This window comes from Dendrobates tinctorius, unplaced genomic scaffold, assembly GCF_039654945.1.
Source record: "Dendrobates tinctorius isolate UK_male_01 unplaced genomic scaffold, ASM3965494v1 ptg000032l, whole genome shotgun sequence".
In the NCBI taxonomy this organism is placed as follows: Eukaryota; Metazoa; Chordata; class Amphibia; order Anura; family Dendrobatidae; genus Dendrobates; species Dendrobates tinctorius.
Window position 1 is genome coordinate 2,016,219 of NW_027361700.1, and position 19,417 is coordinate 2,035,635.

Here is a 19,417-nt window from a genome sequence, read left to right on the forward strand (position 1 = left end):
TCCATCCACATACAGCTGTTTCGGGGTATTGCCCCTCATCAGTGTGGAGTAGGAAACTGGCTGGAAGGAGCAATGCCTAGTAAAAAGACTATGAAGAGGAGGATGAATGAACTCATGGAGATCAACATCCAACACTGCGGAGATACGATCACGTGTTTCTCAACGCAGTGATTCTAGAGAACTGCCCCCATCCCTTATGGGAAATATGTAAAACATGCAAAACAGAAGCCGCGGAGACACCATCACGTGTTTCTCAACGCAGTGATTCTAGAGAACTGCCCCCATCCCTTATGGGAAATATGTAAAACATGCAAAACAGAAGCCGCGGAGACACCATCACGTGTTTCTCAACGCAAGCAATGACCAGCCAGGTCATAGGTGGTTTTCTTCATTGGAGGCTGCCCTTCCCGTGGTTGTTCCTTCCCGGGCAAAGACCTGGCTGGTCATTGCTTGCGTTGAGAAACATGTGATGGTGTCTCCGCGGCTTCTGTTTTGCATGTTTTACATATTTCCCATAAGGGATGGGGGCAGTGCTCTAGAATCACTGCGTTGAGAAACACGTGATGGTGTCCCCGCAGTGTCGGATGTTGATCTCCGTGAGTTCATTCATCCTCCTCTTCATAGTCTTTTTACTAGGCATTGCTCCTACCAGCCAGTTTCCTACTCCACACTGATGAGGGGCAATACCCCGAATCAGCTGTATGTGGATGGATACCATGTTTTGGCATAGGTGGTTTCCTTCATTGGAGGCTGCCCTTCCCGTGGTTGTTCCTTCCCTGGCAAAGACCTGGCTGGTCATTGCCTGCGTTGAGAAACACGTGATGGTGTCTCCGCGGCTTCTGTTTTGCATGTTTTACATATTTCCCATAAGGGATGGGGGCAGTGCTCTAGAATCACTGTGTTGAGAAACACGTGATGGTGTCTCCGCAGTGTCGGATGTTGATCTCCATGAGTTCATTCATCCTCCTCTTCATAGTCTTTTTACTAGGCATTGCTCCTACCAGCCAGTTTCCTACTCCACACTGATGAGGGGCAATACCCCGAAACAGCTGTATGTGGATGGATACCATGTTTTGGCATAGGTGGTTTCCTTCATTGGAGGCTGCACTTCCCGTGGTTGTTCCTTTGTTCCTTCCCGGGCAAAGACCTGGCTGGTCATTGCTTGCTTTGAGAAACACGTGATGGTGTCTCCGCGGCTTCTGTTTTGCATGTTTTACATATTTCCCATAAGGGATGGGGGCAGTGCTCTAGAATCACTGCGTTGAGAAACATGTGATGGTGTCTCCGCAGTGTCATATGTTGATCTCCATGAGTTCATTCATCCTCCTCTTCATAGTCTTTTTACTAGGCATTGCTCCTACCAGCCAGTTTCCTACTCCACACTGATGAGGGGCAATACCCCGAAACAGCTGTATGTGGATGGATACCATGTTTTGGCATAGGTGGTTTCCTTCATTGGAGGCTGCCCTTCCCGTGGTTGTTCCTTCCCGGGCAAAGACCTGGCTGGTCATTCCTTGCGTTGAGAAACACGTCATGGTGTCTCCGCGGCTTCTGTTTTGCATGTTTTACAGTGATGAGGGAGGACCACCTCTGTGTCTATACAGTGATGAGGGAGGACCACCTCTGTGTCTATACAGTGATGAGGGAGGACCACCTCTGTGTCTATACAGTGATGAGGGAGGGCCACCTCTGTGTCTATACAGTGATGAGGGAGGACCACCTTTCTGCTTATACAGTGATGAGGGAGGACCATCTGTGAGTGTGTATACAATGATGAGGGAGGACCACCTCTGTGTCTATACAGTGATGAAGGAGGACCACCTCTGTGTCTATACAGTGATGAGGGAGGACCACCTCTGTGTGTATACAGTGATGAGGGAGGACCACCTCTGTGTGTATACAGTGATGAGGGAGGTCCACCTCTGTGTGTATACAGTGATGAGGGAGAACCACCTCTGTGTCTATACAGTGATGAGGGAGGACCACCTTTCTGCGTATACAGTGATGAGGGAGGACTACCTCTGTGTGTGCGTATACAGTGATGAGGGAGGACCACCTCTGTGCGTATGCCGTGATGAGGGAGGACCACCTCTGTGCGTATACAGTGATGAGGGAGGACCACCTCTGTGTGTGCATACAGTGATGAGGGGGGAGCACCTCTGTGTGTATACAGTGGTGAGGGAGGACCACCTCTGTATGTTTATACAGTGATGAGGGAGGACCACATGTGTGTGTTTACAGTGATGAGGGAGGACCACCTCTGTTTGTATACTGTGATGAGGGAGGACCACCTCTGTGTTTATACAGTGATGAGGGAGGACCACCTCTGTGTGTCTGTATACAGTGATGAGGGAGGACCACATCTGTGTGTGTACAGTGATGAGTGAGGACCACCTCTGTGTGTATATATACAATGATGAGGGAGGACCACCTCTGTGTGTATATATACAATGATGAGGCAGGACCATCTCTGTGTGTATACAGTGATGAGGGAGGACCACCTCTGTGTCTATACAGTGAGGGAGGGCCACCTCTGTGTCTATACAGTGATGAGGGAGGACCACCTTTCTGCATATACAGTGATGAAGGAGGACCATCTGTCAGTGTGTATACAATGATGAAGGAGGACCATCTGTGAGTGTGTATACAATGATGAGGGAGGACCACCTCTGTGTCTATACAGTGATGAAGGAGGACCACCTCTGTGTCTATACAGTGATGAGGGAGGAGCACATCTGTGTCTATACAGTGATGAGGGAGGACCACCTCTGTATGTGTATATATACAGGGATGAGGAATGACCACCTCTGTGTGTGTGTATACAATGATGAGGGAGGACCACCTGTGTGTGTGTGTGTGTGTGTGTGTGTGTGTATACAATGATGAGGGAGGACCACCTCTGAGTTTATACAGTGATGAGAGAGGACCACCTGTGTGTGTGTATACAGTGATGAGGGAGGACCACCTCTGTGCGTGTGTATGCAATGATGACACCTCTGTGTGTATAAACTACAGTGATTAGGGAGGACCAACTCTGTGTGTATACAGTGATGAGGGAGGACCACCTCTGTATGTGTATATATACAGTGATGAGGGAGAACCACCTCTGTGTGTATATATACAGTGATAAGGGGGACCACCTCTGTGGGTATATCGTGATGAGGCAGGACCACCTCTGTGTGTGTGTATACAATGATGAGGTAGGACCATCTATGTATGTATATATACAGTGATGAGGAAGGACCACTTCTGTGTGTATACAGTGATGGAGGACCACCTCTGTGCGTATACAGTGATGGAGGACCACCTCTGTGCGTATACAGTGATGGAGGACCACCTCTGTGCGTATACAGTGATGGAGGACCACCTCTGTGCGTATACAGTGATGGAGGATCACCTCTGTGCGTATACAGTGATGGAGGACCACCTCTGTGCGTATACAGTGATGGAGGACCACCTCTGTGCGTATACAGTGATGGAGGACCACCTCTGTGCGTATACAGTGATGGAGGACCACCTCTGTGCGTATACAGTGATGGAGGACCACCTCTGTGCGTATACAGTGATGGAGGACCACCTCTGTGCGTATACAGTGATGGAGGACCACCTCTGTGCGTATACAGTGATGGAGGACCACCTCTGTGCGTATACAGTGATGGAGGACCACCTCTGTGCGTATACAGTGATGGAGGACCACCTCTGTGCGTATACAGTGATGGAGGACCACCTCTGTGCGTATACAGTGATGGAGGACCACCTCTGTGCGTATACAGTGATGGAGGACCACCTCTGTGCGTATACAGTGATGGAGGACCACCTCTGTGCGTATACAGTGATGGAGGACCACCTCTGTGCGTATACAGTGATGGAGGACCACCTCTGTGCGTATACAGTGATGGAGGACCACCTCTGTGCGTATACAGTGATGGAGGACCACCTCTGTGCGTATACAGTGATGGAGGACCACCTCTGTGCGTATACAGTGATGGAGGACCACCTCTGTGCGTATACAGTGATGGAGGACCACCTCTGTTCGTATACAGTGATGGAGGACCACCTCTGTGCGTATACAGTGATGGAGGACCACCTCTGTGCGTATACAGTGATGGAGGACCACCTCTGTGCGTATACAGTGATGGAGGACCACCTCTGTGCGTATACAGTGATGGAGGACCACCTCTGTGCGTATACAGTGATGGAGGACCACCTCTGTGCGTATACAGTGATGGAGGACCACCTCTGTGCGTATACAGTGATGGAGGACCACCTCTGTGCGTATACAGTGATGGAGGACCACCTCTGTGCGTATACAGTGATGGAGGACCACCTCTGTGCGTATACAGTGATGGAGGACCACCTCTGTGCGTATACAGTGATGGAGGACCACCTCTGTGCGTATACAGTGATGGAGGACCACCTCTGTGCGTATACAGTGATGGAGGACCACCTCTGTGCGTATACAGTGATGGAGGACCACCTCTGTGCGTATACAGTGATGGAGGACCACCTCTGTGCGTATACAGTGATGGAGGACCACCTCTGTGCGTATACAGTGATGGAGGACCACCTCTGTGCGTATACAGTGATGGAGGACCACCTCTGTGCGTATATATACAGTGATGAGGGAGGACCACCTCTCTGCGTATGCAGTGATGAGGGAGGGCCACCTGTGTGTGTGTGTATAGTGATGAGGGAGGACCACCTCTGTGTGTGTGTGTGTGTGTGTATATATATAAAGTGATGAAGGAGGACCACCTCTGTGTTTATACAATGATGAGGGAGGACCCTCTCTGTGTGTGTATATACAGTGATGAGGGAGGACCACCTCTGTGTGTGTGTATATATACAGTGATGAGGGAGGACCACCTCTGTGTGTATAAATACAGTGATGAGGGAGGACCACCTCTGTGTGTATATACAGTATACAGTGATGAGGGGGGACCACCTCTGTGTGTGTGTGTGTGTGTGTGTGTGTGTGTGTGTGTGTGTATATATACAGTGATGAGGGAGGACCACGTCTGTGTGTATAGATACAGTGATGAGGGAGGACCACCTCTGTGTGTATGTATACAGTGATGAGGGAGGACCACCTCTGTGTGTGTGTATATATACAGTGATTAGGGTGGACCACCTCTGTGCATATACAGTGATGAGGGAGGACCATCTCTGTGTGTGTGTATACAGTGATGAGGGAGGACCACCTGTGTGTATACAGTGATGAGGGAGGACCACCTCTGTGTGTGTGTATATATACAGTGATTAGGGTGGACCACCTCTGTGCATATACAGTGAGGAGGGAGGACCATCTCTGTGTGTGAGTATACAGTGATGAGGGAGGACCACCTGTGTGTATGAAGTGATGACGGAGGACCACCTCTGTGTGTATACAGGGATGTGGGATGACCACCTCCTGTATGTATACAGTTTTGAGGGAGGACCACCTCTCTGCGTATACAGTGATGAGGGAGGGCCACCTATGTGTGTATACAGTGATGAGGGAGGACCACCTCTGTGTGTACACAGTGATGAGGTAGGACCACCTCTGTGTGTACACAGTGATGAGGGTGGACCACCTCTGTGTGTATACAATGATGAGGGAGGACCCCCGCTGTGTATACAGTGATGAGGGAGAACCACCTCTGTGTGTATACAGTGATGAGGGAGGACCGCCTCTGTGTGTATACAGTGATGAGGGAGGACCGCCTCTGTGTGTATACAGTGATGAGGGAGGACCGCCTCTGTGTGTATACAGTGATGAGGGATGACGACCTCTGTGTGTGTGTGTGTGTGTGTGTGTGTGTATATACATTGATGAGGGAGGTCCACCTCTGTGTGTATTCAGGGATGAAGGAGAACCTCCTGTGTGTGTATATATACAGTGCTGATGGAGGACCACCTCTGTGTATATAGTGATGAGGCACGACCACCCCTGTGTGTATACAGTGATGAGGGAGGACCACCTCTGTGTGTATACAGTGATGAGGGAGGACCACCTCTGTGTGTATACAGTGATGAGGCAGGACCACCTCTGTGTGTATACAGTAATGAGGGAGGACCACCTCTGTGTGTATACAGTGATGAGGGAGGACTACCTCTTTGTGTATACAGTGATGAGGTAGGATCACCTATTTTTGTATATATACAGTGATGATGGAGGACCACCTCTGTGTGTATACAGTGATGAGGGAGGACCCCCTCTGTGTATACAGTGATGAGGGAGAACCACCTCTGTTTGTATACAGTGATGAGGGAGGACCGCCTCTGTGTGTATACAGTGATGAGGGAGGACCGCCTCTGTGTGTATACAGTGATGAGGGAGGACCGCCTCTGTGTGTATACAGTGATGAGGCAGGACCACCTCTGTGTGTATACAGTAATGAGGGAGGACCACCTCTGTGTGTATACAGTGATGAGGGAGGACTACCTCTTTGTGTATACAGTGATGAGGTAGGATCACCTATTTTTGTATATATACAGTGATGATGGAGGACTACCTCTGTGTGTATACAGTGATGATGGAGAACCACCTCTGTGTGTATACAATGATGAGGGAGAACCACCTCTGTGTGTATACAGTGATGAGGGAGGACCGCCTCTGTGTGTATTCAGTGATGAGGGAGGACCACCTATGTGTGTGTGTGTGTGTGTGTGTGTATACATTGATGAGGGAGGTCCACCTCTGTGTGTATTCAGGGATGAAGGAGAACCTCCTGTGTGTATATATACAGTGCTGATGGAGGACCACCTCTGTGTATACAGTGATGAGGCACGACCACCCCTGTGTGTATACAGTGACGATGGAGGACCACCTCTGTGTGTATACAGTGATGAGGGAGGACCACCTCTGTGTGTATACAGTGATTAGGGAGGACCACCTCTGTGTGTATACAGTAATGAGGGAGGACCACCTCTGTGTGTATACAGTGATGAGGGAGGACCACCTCTTTGTGTATACAGTGATGAGGTAGGATCACCTATTTTCGTATATATACAGTGATGAGGGAGGACCACCTCTGTGTGTATACAGTGATGAGGCAGGACCACCTCTGTGTGTATACAGTAATGAGGGAGGACCACCTCTGTGTGTATACAGTGATGAGGGAGGACTACCTCTTTGTGTATACAGTGATGAGGTAGGATCACCTATTTTTGTATTTATACAGTGATGATGGAGGACCACCTCTGTGTGTATACAGTGATGAGGGAGGACCCCCTCTGTGTATACAGTGATCAGGGAGAATCACCTCTGTGTGTATACAGTGATGAGGGAGATCCACCTCTGTGTGTATACAGTGATGAGGGAGGACCGCCTCTGTGTGTATACAGTGATGAGGGAGGACCGCCTCTGTGTGTATACAGTGATGAGGGAGGACCGCCTCTGTGTGTATACAGTGATGAGGCAGGACCACCTCTGTGTGTATACAGTAATGAGGGAGGACCACCTCTGTGTGTATACAGTGATGAGGGAGGACTACCTATTTGTGTATACAGTGATGAGGTAGGATCACCTATTTTTGTATATATACAGTGATGATGGAGGACTACCTCTGTGTGTATACAGTGATGAGGGAGGACCCCCTCTGTGTGTATACAGTGATGAGGGAGGACCCCCTCTGTGTATACAGTGATGAGGGAGGACCGCCTCTGTGTGTATACAGTGATGAGGGAGGACCGCCTCTGTATATGTACAGTGCTGATGGAGGACCACCTCTGTGTATATAGTGATGAGGCACGACCACCCCTGTGTGTATACAGTGACGATGGAGGACCACCTCTGTGTGTATACAGTGATGAGGGAGGACCACCTCTGTGTATGCAGTGATGAGGGAGGACCACCTCTGTGTGTATACAGTGATGAGGGAGGACCACCTCTGTGTGTATACAGTGATGAGGGAGGACCACCTCTGTGTGTATACAGTGATGAGGGAGGACCACCTCTGTGTGTATACAGTGATGAGGGAGGACCACCTCTGTGTGTATACAGTGATGAGGGAGGACCACCTCTATGTGTATACAGTGATGAGGGAGGACCACCTCTGTGTGTATACAGTGATGAGGGAGGACCACTTCTGTGTGTATACAGTGATGAGGGAGGACCACCTCTGTGTGTATACAGTGATGAGGGAGGACTACCTCTTTTTGTATATATACAGTGATGATGGAGGACCACCTCTGTGTGTATACAGTGATGAGGGAGGACCACCTCTGTGTGTGTACAGTGATGAGGGAGGACCACCGCTGTGTGTATACATTGATGAGGGAGGACCACCTCTTTGTGTATATATACAGTGATGATGGAGGACCACCTCTGTGTGTGTATATATACAGTGATGAGGGAGGACCACCTACGTGCGTATACAATGATGAGGAAGGACCACCTCTGTGCGTATACAGTGATGAGGGAGTACCACCGCTGTGTATATACAGTGATGAGGGAGGACCACCGCTGTGTGTATACAGTGATGAGGGAGGACCACCTCTGTGGGTATACAGTGACAAGGGAGGATCACGTCTGTGTGTAAATATACAGTGATGATGGAGGACCACCTTTGCGTGTATACAGTGATGAGGGAGGACCACCTCTGTGGATATATATACAGTGATGAGGGAGGACCACCTCTGTGCGTATACAGTGATGAGGGAGGACCACCTCTGTGTGTGTGTGTGTATACAGTGATGAGGGAGGACCACCTCTGTGTGTGTGTGTGTGTGTGTATACAGTGATGAGGGAGGACCACCTGTTTGTGTATACAGTGATGTTGGAGGACCACCTCTGTGTGTATACAGTGATGAACGACCTCCTTTGGGCGTATATATACAGTGATGAGAGAGGACCACCTCTATGCTTATATATACAGTGATGAGGGAGGACCACCTCTGTGCGTATATACAGTGATGAGGTAGGACCACCTCTGTGCATATACAGTGATGAGGGAGGACCATCTCTGGGTGTGTGTATACAGTGATGAGGGAGGACCACCTGTGTGTATACAGCGATGAGTGAGGACCTCCTCTCCGTGTATATATACAGTGATGAGGGAGGACCAGCTCTGTGTGTGTATACAGTGATGAGGGAGGACCACGTCGGTGTGTATACAGTGATGAGGGAGGACCACCTCTCTGTGTATACAGTGATGAGGGAGGACCACCTCTGTGTATACAGTGATGAGGGAGGACCGCCTCTGTGTGTATACAGTGATGAGGGAGGACTACCTCTGTGTGTATTCAGTGATGAGGGAGGACCACCTCTGTGTGTATACAGTGATGAGGGAGGTCCACCTCTGTGTGTATACAGGGATGCGGGATGACCACCTCTGTGTGTATACATTGATGAGGGAGGTCCACCTCTGTGTGTATTCAGGGATGAAGGAGAACCACGTGTGTGCGTATACATTAATGAGGGAGGGCCACCTCTGTGTGTGTATACAGTGATGAGGGGAAGACCACCTCTGTGTGTATACAGTGTTGAGGGAGGACCACCTCTGTGTGTATACAGTGATGAGGCACGACCACCTCTTTGGGTATACAGTGATGAGGGAGGACCACCTGTGTGTATACAGTGATGAGGGAGGACCACCTCTGTATGTGTACAGTGATGATTGAGGACCACCTCTGTATGTATACAGTGATGAGGGAGGACCACCTCTGTGTGTATACAGTGATAAGGGAGGACCACCTCTGTGTGTATCCAGTGATGAGGGAGGACCACCTTTGTGTGTATCCAGTGATGGTGGAGGACCTTCTGTGTGTGTATGCACGTTCGCTCATCACTACTGATATATGTAAGAGGGGCGCACCATAGATAATATAAATGAGAGTAAATCTATACAATTGGAGGTGCCACATCAGGTAGAAGGCATGATGCAAGTGAGAGAGGAAAAAAGGCTACCTGTAAAGATGGCCACTCCAAAATATGAAAATCATATAACTTTATTGGACAGAAAGAAACAAGCAGAGTGCATAAAAACAATCAAAAATAATAAAAATATATACACGGAGATTTCCCCGACCTGAATGCCCAAACGTGCAGTTTTGATCATAAGAGTTCGGTTTTACAGTCATATAGTAGTGTGAAGAGAAGATGATAATGGACAATAATGCAAATGAAAAAAACTTACTGTGCAGATGTTCCGATAATACATGTAAATAGATATCAATTGCACATACCTGTGGACAGTGAGTTGAATCTCTTAGGGCAGAACTCCAATCAAAAAGTCAAGAATAAGTATCTCCCAAAATAATTTGTAGCAAGGTCAAGAACCAGATAAGGCCTATATATCCAAATCTGGCCTTAGGCTGTGTGCACACGCTGCGGAATTCGCTGCGGATTCATCCGCGCGGATTCTGCAAAATCCGCAGATAAATCCGCAGGTCAAAAGATTTATCTGTGGATTAGCCTGCGGTTTTGCCCTGCGGTTTCACCATCTCCACAATGGTGGAGATGGGAAACCGCTGCGGATTCCGCAGAAAGAATTGACATGTGGACAAATCTGCACCGTTTCACAGCGTTTTTTTTTTCCATTCATTTGAATGGTACTGTACACCGCAGCTAAAACTTCTGCAGGTCCGCAGCGGCCAAATCCGCTGCGGAACTACAGCAGAATCCGCAGCGTGTGCACACAGCCTTAGGGGGAGATAGAAAAGAGTCATAAGCAGTGTACCAGAGCCATGGGGAGTGTAAAAGGGTGAGGGCAGAGATGAAAATGAGGACTTGTGGCAGGTCTGGGAGCTGGGAACTTTTACACTCCCCGTGGCTCAGGTATCCTCCTACCTATATGCGATCACATTTAGCGTAATCTTTGATCTTGGCTGGATATGTCTGTGCCATTTCCACTGGGCACATAGATTTGCTCCTTAATGCCTGTTTCACACTTCAGTTTTTTTGTGCCAGTTAAAAATCCGCCAAAATGGCAGAAAGCGGATCTGTTGCTAACTGATGTGAACGGATGCCACCGGACCGTTTTTTTGACGGATCCGATGAATTTTAAAGGAACTGCTGCCCGGGGAGGGGTGAGAGAGAGAGACTATCTTTAGGGTTAAATTTCCGGCTGAGTGAAGTCTTTCGGGCGTGCGGATCCTGCCGGCCGAAAAAACGTTACATGCTCCGTTCGGGCATGTCGGCGGACGGCAAAATTTTGGCGGATCCGCAAATAAACGGATCCAACGGATGGCCATCCGTCAAGATCCGCCGGTAATGCAACTCAATGGGAAAAAAAAACGGATCCGCCAAACAAAATGGCGGATCCGTTTTTTTTGCAAGACGGCGGATCTTGACTGATGGACAAAAACTAAAGTGTGAAACAGGCCTTGCAGCTTTGTTCTGTTATCTTCATGATCAGCCTCTTCCTCATTCTAAGAGTGGCAGGATTACCTTGCAATGGCCATGTCTACTTATGACTTTTTTCTATCTCCCCTAAAGGCAATTTAGGATATATAGGGCCTTATCTGGTTCTTGCCCTTCTACAAATTATTTTGGGAGGTACTTATTCTTCCCTTTTTCCTCTCTCTCTTGCTTTCGCTCATCACTAGCTCATCACTAGTCGTTAACATTTATGGAGGGAGAGAGACTGTACTGGAACGGTCATCAGCAAGTAAAATTTATTTTTTTGCATTGGACATTCTGCACTAATTGGTGCCTTTTTAGTGTAGTTGTAAAGCAAAGAAGATAAAGCAACAAGATTCTAATATGTATTGTTACTTTTATCATTATTGGATTGTTTGATTATGCGCCATCTTGTTTCATAACTCTTTTTTTCCAGGATTCGCCTAGAAAACTTCACCTTCTGTTGCATTTAAGAAGAACTTGCTGTTTAAAATGAGATCTGTCACCCTCAAGGACTCCACTAGCTCCTTACCGAGGTACACACGAGTATATGTGACCACACTGCCGCATTTCCTAGCTTAGCATTTAAAGGGGTTATTTTGTTTAGTTTAGCACATGACTTTGTGGCTCTTACTAATATATTAGCATTACAGGCACAGAACTAGTTTTGAAAATGGTTACTGATCGAGGGATATGTGATCAGTTTTGTCAAGACTCCACCAATTGAAAAATAGCTTTATCCATATGCAGTGTTTTTCATTTGTAGGAGGCAGGTAGGCCAGGTCTGCTAACTTAGGCTGGTTTTACACTTGCCATGTTTTTTGAGCTCCGTTTTTACGGGCCGTATGGCTGTCATTTTCACGTTCTTCCGCATAAACGGGCTGCAAAAAACCTTCTCGGATCGCCGTTTTTCCCGGTTATAACATATAGCATGGAAAAACGACGATCCGCAAATACGGTGTACCACAAAAACAAGCTAACGTTGTTTTTGTGGTACCATTGAAATGCATTTCGGCCGTGTCCGTAAGCCGTGAAAAATATCGAGCAAGCTCAATATTTTTTCACGGCTGCAAATACGGCCATACGGAGCGTGGCCCTCCTACTAATGTTTGCGGCCCCATAGAAATCCATTGGGACTGCAAAAACGGCCAGCAAAAACACGGCAAGTGTAAAACTAGCCTTAGTTTTCTAACACCCTCCTTTATGAGAACAGGAGAGCTGTGCAGTTCATACTTGTACTTACAGTACTGGTCACAAGTTTGGACACACCTGTTCATGCAGTGGTTTTCCTTATCCTTTTACTTTGATGTCACCTTTAGGCTAAGTGCACACATTGCGTATTTGCTTTCAGAAATATCTGCAAGGTTTCTGCATCTCTTGGCAGAAAAACGTAGTGGAAAATACTCGCTTTTTTATGTGATTTTGTAAATTCATAGAACCAAATAAAGATATATTATTAAGAAAAAAAAGAATTGCGATGTGATTACCTTGTTCAACCTCTTCTTTTCTTTTACATTCTCCATTGAAGACCATAATGTCATTACATATCATGTTCATACATATAATTTTTACACACACAGACACACACACACACATAAGATATACAGTGCTGTACAAATTAATTGGGACAAAGCATTTTTTTAAGTAAAATCGTAAGTTGGTTACCAGTCACTGATTCAAACCAGTTTTAACTGCTTTGAACAGGCACTCACACCTGTTCAAAGCAGTTAAAACTGGTTTGAATCAGTGACTGGTATCCAACTTATGATTTTTCTTAAAAAAATGCTTTGTCCCAATTAATTTACACAGCATTGTGTATATATGTGTATGTGTATATATATATATATATATATATATGTGTGTATATATATATATATATATATATATATATAGTTTAGTAATGAACGGGTGTGAGCCAGATACCCTCATCAATAAAACAGTCCATAAAGCGTTGAAGACACATGCACGTGCACACACACACAGTCACCAGCCTGTGTAGGAGCATTAACATAATTAAACTACATATGCTGTAACAAAATAGAAACTGTCAGAATTATGCGTGAAACGCAATGTCTGTTTATTTTTCAAAAAATAATTTTCATAAATTTTTTTCATAATTTTTATTACCAGCAAAGGGAAAGCCAAGGGCTGATGTTAACATTCTGGGAAGGAGCCAGTAGCCATAAAGGTTTTCAGGCTATTAATATCAGCTCACAGCTGTTTGCTTAGCCTTTACTGGCTCGATTACAGAGGAACCCCAGAAAAAAATTGACATGGGGTCCCCCTATAAAATAGAACCAGCAAAGGCTAGGCAGACAGCTGCGGGCTGATATTAATAGCCTGTGAAGGGCCTTTGATATTGTCACCCCCCCACCAGGCTAAAAACATTAGCTCTCAGCCACCCCAGAAATGGTGCCTCTTGTAGATGCGCCAATTTTGGCACTTAGCCTTGTCCATTCAATACCGAGTGTCCCACGGCGATCTCACGTGTAGAACAGTCACATGAGGAGATGTGACTGCTCTGCCTGGAAGTCGGCTATACACTGCAGAAGCGATTACCTCCTTTCCGTGTATCACTGCGCTATAGTGAGAGTTCACTTGAGATCATCAGCTCCAGTGCTCTCACTTACGGCTCCGCTGCATGAAAATTTTCTAACGCAGCGGTGCTGCGAGTGAGAGCACCGGAGCTGATTAGCTGATGAACTCTCACGGTAGCGCAGTGATACACTGACAGGAGGTAATCGCTCCCGTGGTGTATCGCTGGCAGCCGGGTGAGATAGATGTGGGGCACTCTGTTTTAAATGGACTACGGCGGACAGGGAGTATATGTTGGTTTATTATTTTTGGTTGTAGCGGTCGGGCGTCAAGGATTAGTTGTTCGGTGAGTATGTATATTGTATGTGAATATGTATGTAATTATGTAAAAAAATTTTTCTTTCTTCTTCTTACAATTGAACATCGGCGCCAGATGATGGGACTATTCTCCCATCATCGGCTCATGCTGTCACTTTTATGTGACAAAGATGGAGCTGGATGGGAGTAGTAGTCCCATCAGGCGACGCGACAGACAAACGCACACACTGAAGAACACAGACATATTCTCTGCCCACACACTTCCTCCTTCTGGCATAATTTTCTTTGACAATTTGCAGCGTTTTTAGCAGAAAATCTGCAGCAAATAAGCAGTAAATACACAGTAAAGACGCATACCTTTTTACAGCTGCGTTTTTGCTGCAGATTTGACTGACTCAATTGAAGTCAGTGAGTCAAAATGCTGGAGTAACGCAAAAAGAATTGACATGCTGCAGAAAATAAAATGCTGCAAATACGGATCATGTGCACAACACTCCAGGATTGTCATTGCATTACGTTGCCTTAATATTCCATTGCATTTTGGAGCATTTACTCACGTAAAAAAAGCTGCGAAAACGCATCGTGTGCACGTAGCCTTACACGCACATTGCACTCACTCAAGCAGCATCATGAAGTCAGTCACCTGCAATGGCTTTCCAACAGCCCTAAAGTGTGATACTAAGTCTCTTCTCTCGGACAAGCCAAGAATCAGGGTAGTCAAGGAGTCCAAAGCCAAAATCCAGGAGGTTATGTCATAAACAGAGGGAAGAGACAACAGTGTGGTCAGGTAACAATCTGAGGTCAGCATACCAGGAGGAAAGCGGTTTAGAGCAAAGGGGCTAGGCAAAACAGATGGTCAGAATGCGGTCCAAGTTCAGGCAGCAAAAAGATCCACAAGCGGATCCCAAAGCGCAGAGATCTGGAAGTGACAGCCCAGCAATGTAGCTGGGCAATCACCTGGGACAGGGAACACCTGAAATCAGCCCAGAACCTTGCTGTCTCAGACTGGATGGCCAAGCTGTCAATCAAAGCACAGATGACTCAGTAATTAAAAAAAAGCGACAAAGCCACTGCAAAAGACGTCTGAAGAGACTCTTCAGGGAAAACACCACGGGCAGGTTTCCTGAAGTGTCTTCTGCTTCAAAACATGTGGGTACGCTGGTATCTAAAAGATGTTTTGTGCAGATACCCTTAAGGCGTTCCCAGAGGTGCTGAACACTCATTGGCTGCTGTGCCTTTACTCTGACGTCCAAAGCATCAAATTTCAGTTGAGGTCAAGTGATTCTGTAGACCATGTCATTTGACAAATAATGTGTATTTAATGGACATCGTAGTGACCGCACAGCTTGGCTATAAAGTGATTTTTTTTCAACAATTAAACCATAAAGGCCTGCTGTCCATAGTGTCAGTGAAAGTTGGTGCTTAGATGTGTCTACTACCTGTTATCTGTACAACATTTATGAGGGCTGTTTTCTGAGGTGATGTCCTGTTGTGTGTTTCTGAGGCTGGTAACTGATAAGCACATTACCAGTCCAGAACACACATAAAATCAAAACTTCATTGTAGATTGTCCACTGTGCAAAATAACTCATGTAATTTAAAATGAGTTGCATGGTGGCATTTTTGCCTATGACTCTGTATCAATTTTTAATGGCATGATCTATAACAAAGCTTTGAATTTATGGATGGACTGTTAACTCATGTGTTCTTGAAGTTGCCTCAAAGCCATTAAGGAGATCAAGGATTATAACACAAGCTGATGCAAGCTCGGTGTGTACTTTTGTGAAGTTTTGATAACTCTGATGAACTTATCCTCTGCAGTAAAGGTAATTCTTGGTGTTTTTTCCTGGGATAATCCTCATGAGATTCATTTTCATCATAGCAATTGATGGTTTTCATGACAGCACTTAAGGATACTTTAAAGGTTGGAGTAATTTTCAGGATTGATTAACCTTCATGTCTTAAAGTACAGTTGTGCTCATAAAGTTTACATACTCCGACAGAATTTTTACTTTCTTGGCCTTTTTTCAGAGAATATGTATGATAACACTATAAAACTTTTTCTCCACTCATGGTTAGTGGTTGGGTGAAGCCATTTATTGTCAAACTACTGTGTTTTCTCTTTTTAAATCATGATAACCGAAAACATCCAAATGACCCTGATCAAAAGTTCATTTCGTAATACATGACAACTTTTGTGTTAGTTGTGGATGAGGTTCTTTATTTTATCAGATGGTAAAGCTGTCCACTCTTCTTGGCAAAAAGCCTCCAGTTACTGTAAATTCCTGGCCTGTTTGGCATGAGCTGCACGCTTGAGATCTCCCCAGAGTGGCTCAATGATATTGAGGTCAGGAGACTGAGATGGCCACTCCAGAACCTTCACTTTGTTCTCCTGTAGCCAAAGACAGGTCGACTTGGCTTTGTGTTTTGGATCGTTGTCATGTTGGAATGTCCACGTACGTCCCATGCCCAGCTTTCGGGCAGATGATTGCAAATTTGCCTCCAGTATTTGCTGACAACATGCTGCGTTCATCTTTCTTTCAACTTTGACCAAGTTTCCTGTGCCTTTGTAGCTCATACATCCCCAAAACATCAGTGATCCACCTCTGTGCTTTACAGTAAGAATGGTGTTCCTTTCATCATAGGCCTTGTTGACCTCTCTCGAAATGTAACGTTTATGGTTGTACCCAAAATGTTCAATTTTGGTCTCATCACTCCAAATTACCTTGTTCCAGAAGTTTTGAGGCTTGTCTCTGTGCTTTTTTGCGTATTGTAGGCGAGATACTTTGTGGCATTTGCGCAGTAATGGCTTTCTTCTGGCGACTCGTCCATGCAGCCCATTTTTCTTCAAGTGCCTCCTTATTATACATCTTGAAACAGCCACACCGCTAGATTTCAGAGAGTCCAGTATTTCAGCTGATGTTATTTGTGAGTTTTTCTTTGCATCCTGAACAACTTTCTGGCTTCTACCTGACCGTGGTTTTTACAGAGCCATTTGTTAATCAAAGTTTGAATGCTGCTGACTGGCATTATCAATTCTTGGATATCTTTTTGTATCCTTTTCCTGTCTTATACAGTTCAACTACCTTTTCCCGTAGATCCGGTGACAATTCTTTTGCTTTCCCTATGACTCACAATCCAGAAACCTCAGTTGCCGGATGAAACATGCAATAGACTGTCTGGATCCCAGAAACTCACTCAGCTTTTATGCACACACACTGATTACAAGCAAACGGGTCACAGGTGAGGATGTTACCTTTAGTAGCCATCCACCCCATTTGTGCATGTTATCAGGCCAAAATCACCAGGGTATGTGAACTTTCGATCAAGGAAATTTGGATGTTTTGGGTTGTCATTATGATTTAGAAAGAGAAAACACAGTAGTTTAACAATAAATGGCTTCACCCAACCACTAGCCATGAGTGGAGAAAACGTTTTAGTGTTATCATTCATATTCTCTGAAAAAAGTCCAAGAAAGCAAAAATTCTGCCGGGGTATGTAAACTTTTCAGCACAACTGTAAATATGAACTAAATCTAATGGTCACTACTCCCTGCTAATTCTCTTGGATCCCTCTGCAGCACTCGACACTATGGATCATCAGCACCTCCTCACTATGCTCCGCTCCATCGGCCTCAAGGACACCATTCTCTCCTGGTTCTCCTCCTATCTCTCTGACCACTCCTTCACTGTATCTTTTGCTGGATCCCCCTCCTCTCATCTTCCACTTACTGTTGGGGTTCCTCAAGGATCGGTTCTAGGCCCACTTCTTTGTATACTGCCCATTGCCATTTCCACCATTACTCCCTAGCAACATGTCCGGTTTCTTGGGGTCATACTTGATTCCAAACTTTCATTCACCCCACACATCCGATTACTGGCTCGCTCTTGTTATCTGCACCTCACATTTATAGTATTCGTCCCTTTCTTACTTTCGACTCTGCAAAAACTCTTACTGTTTCTCGAAACACCGTGTCTGCAAATTGAGATTCTGATTTGGCTTGTATCCTAAGTCATACTACAAGACTCGTTAAAGGGTTGATTGTGACTTGTAGGATCGCTACTACCAATAGGTGACGCTGTAGAGTAAAAGTCCTCTTTCTTTCTGAAGAGGCAATTTGCATATTATTTTCCCAGAGGAGCATTGCACGGCGAATAAGTCTCCTTACCTTGACAAGCCACAGCTGGCATGTCACTCTCCGCAAGGAGAAACCTTACTTCTTAGACCCTAGTCCAGAGCCTCTCACCTTGCCAAATCAGATCTCATACTTTGCACTGACGAGAGCCAACAGCTCGAAACACCGTGTCTGCAAATTGAGATTCTGATTTGGCTTGTATCCTAAGTCATACTACAAGACTCGTTAAAGGGTTGATTGTGACTTGTAGGATCGCTACTACCAATAGGTGGCGCTGTAGAGTAAAAGTCCTCTCTCTTTCTGAAGAGGCAATTTGCATATTATTTTCCCAGAGGAGCATTGCACGGCGAATAAGTCTCCTTACCTTGACAAGCCACAGCTGGCATGTCACTCTCCGCAAGGAGAAACCTTACTTCTTAGACCCTAGTCCAGAGCCTCTCACCTTGCCAAATCAGATCTCATACTTTGCACTGACGAGAGCCAACAGCTCGAAACACCGTGTCTGCAAATTGAGATTCTGATTTGGCTTGTATCCTAAGTCATACTACAAGACTCGTTAAAGGGTTGATTGTGACTTGTAGGATCGCTACTACCAATAGGTGGCGCTGTAGAGTAAAAGTCCTCTTTCTTTCTGAAGAGGCAATTTGCATACTGTTTCTCTTATTCATTCTCGTCTAGACTATTGGAACTCTCTACTAATCGGTTTCCCTCTTGCCAAACTCTCCCCTATCCAATCTGTCTTGAATGCTGCAGCCAGGATCATATTCCTCACCAATCGTTACACCGATGCCTCTACATTGTGCCAGTCATTACACTGGCTACCCATCCACTCCAGAATCCAGTACAAACTTATTACCCTCACCCACAAAGCACTCCATGGCTTGACACCACCCTACATCTCCTCCCTTGTCTCAGTCTACCACCTTACCCGTGCCCTCCGTTCTGCTGATGACCTGAGGTTAGCGTCCTCAATAATCAGAACCTCCCACCCCACGTCTCCAAGACTTTTCACAAGCTGCGCCAATTCTTTGGAATGGACTACCCAGGTTAATATGATTAATCCCCAATCCCCACAGTTTTAAGCGTTCCCTAAAAACGCATTTGTT

At 46.0% G+C, this 19,417-nt stretch overlaps 1 protein-coding gene across 4 annotated transcripts in view; it reads left to right on the plus strand.

Moving 5' to 3' along the window:
- EZH1 (enhancer of zeste 1 polycomb repressive complex 2 subunit) overlaps positions 1-19,417 on the plus strand; it is a 124,976-nt gene that overhangs the window by 50,004 nt on the left and 55,555 nt on the right. For all 4 annotated transcript variants that reach the window (XM_073572310.1, XM_073572309.1, XM_073572311.1 and 1 more), the window contains exon 2: positions 11,760-11,859. In XM_073572310.1, the coding sequence (XP_073428411.1) occupies positions 11,816-11,859 (44 nt within the window). In that variant the 5' untranslated portion in view covers positions 11,760-11,815. The remainder of the gene's footprint in view (positions 1-11,759; positions 11,860-19,417) is intronic.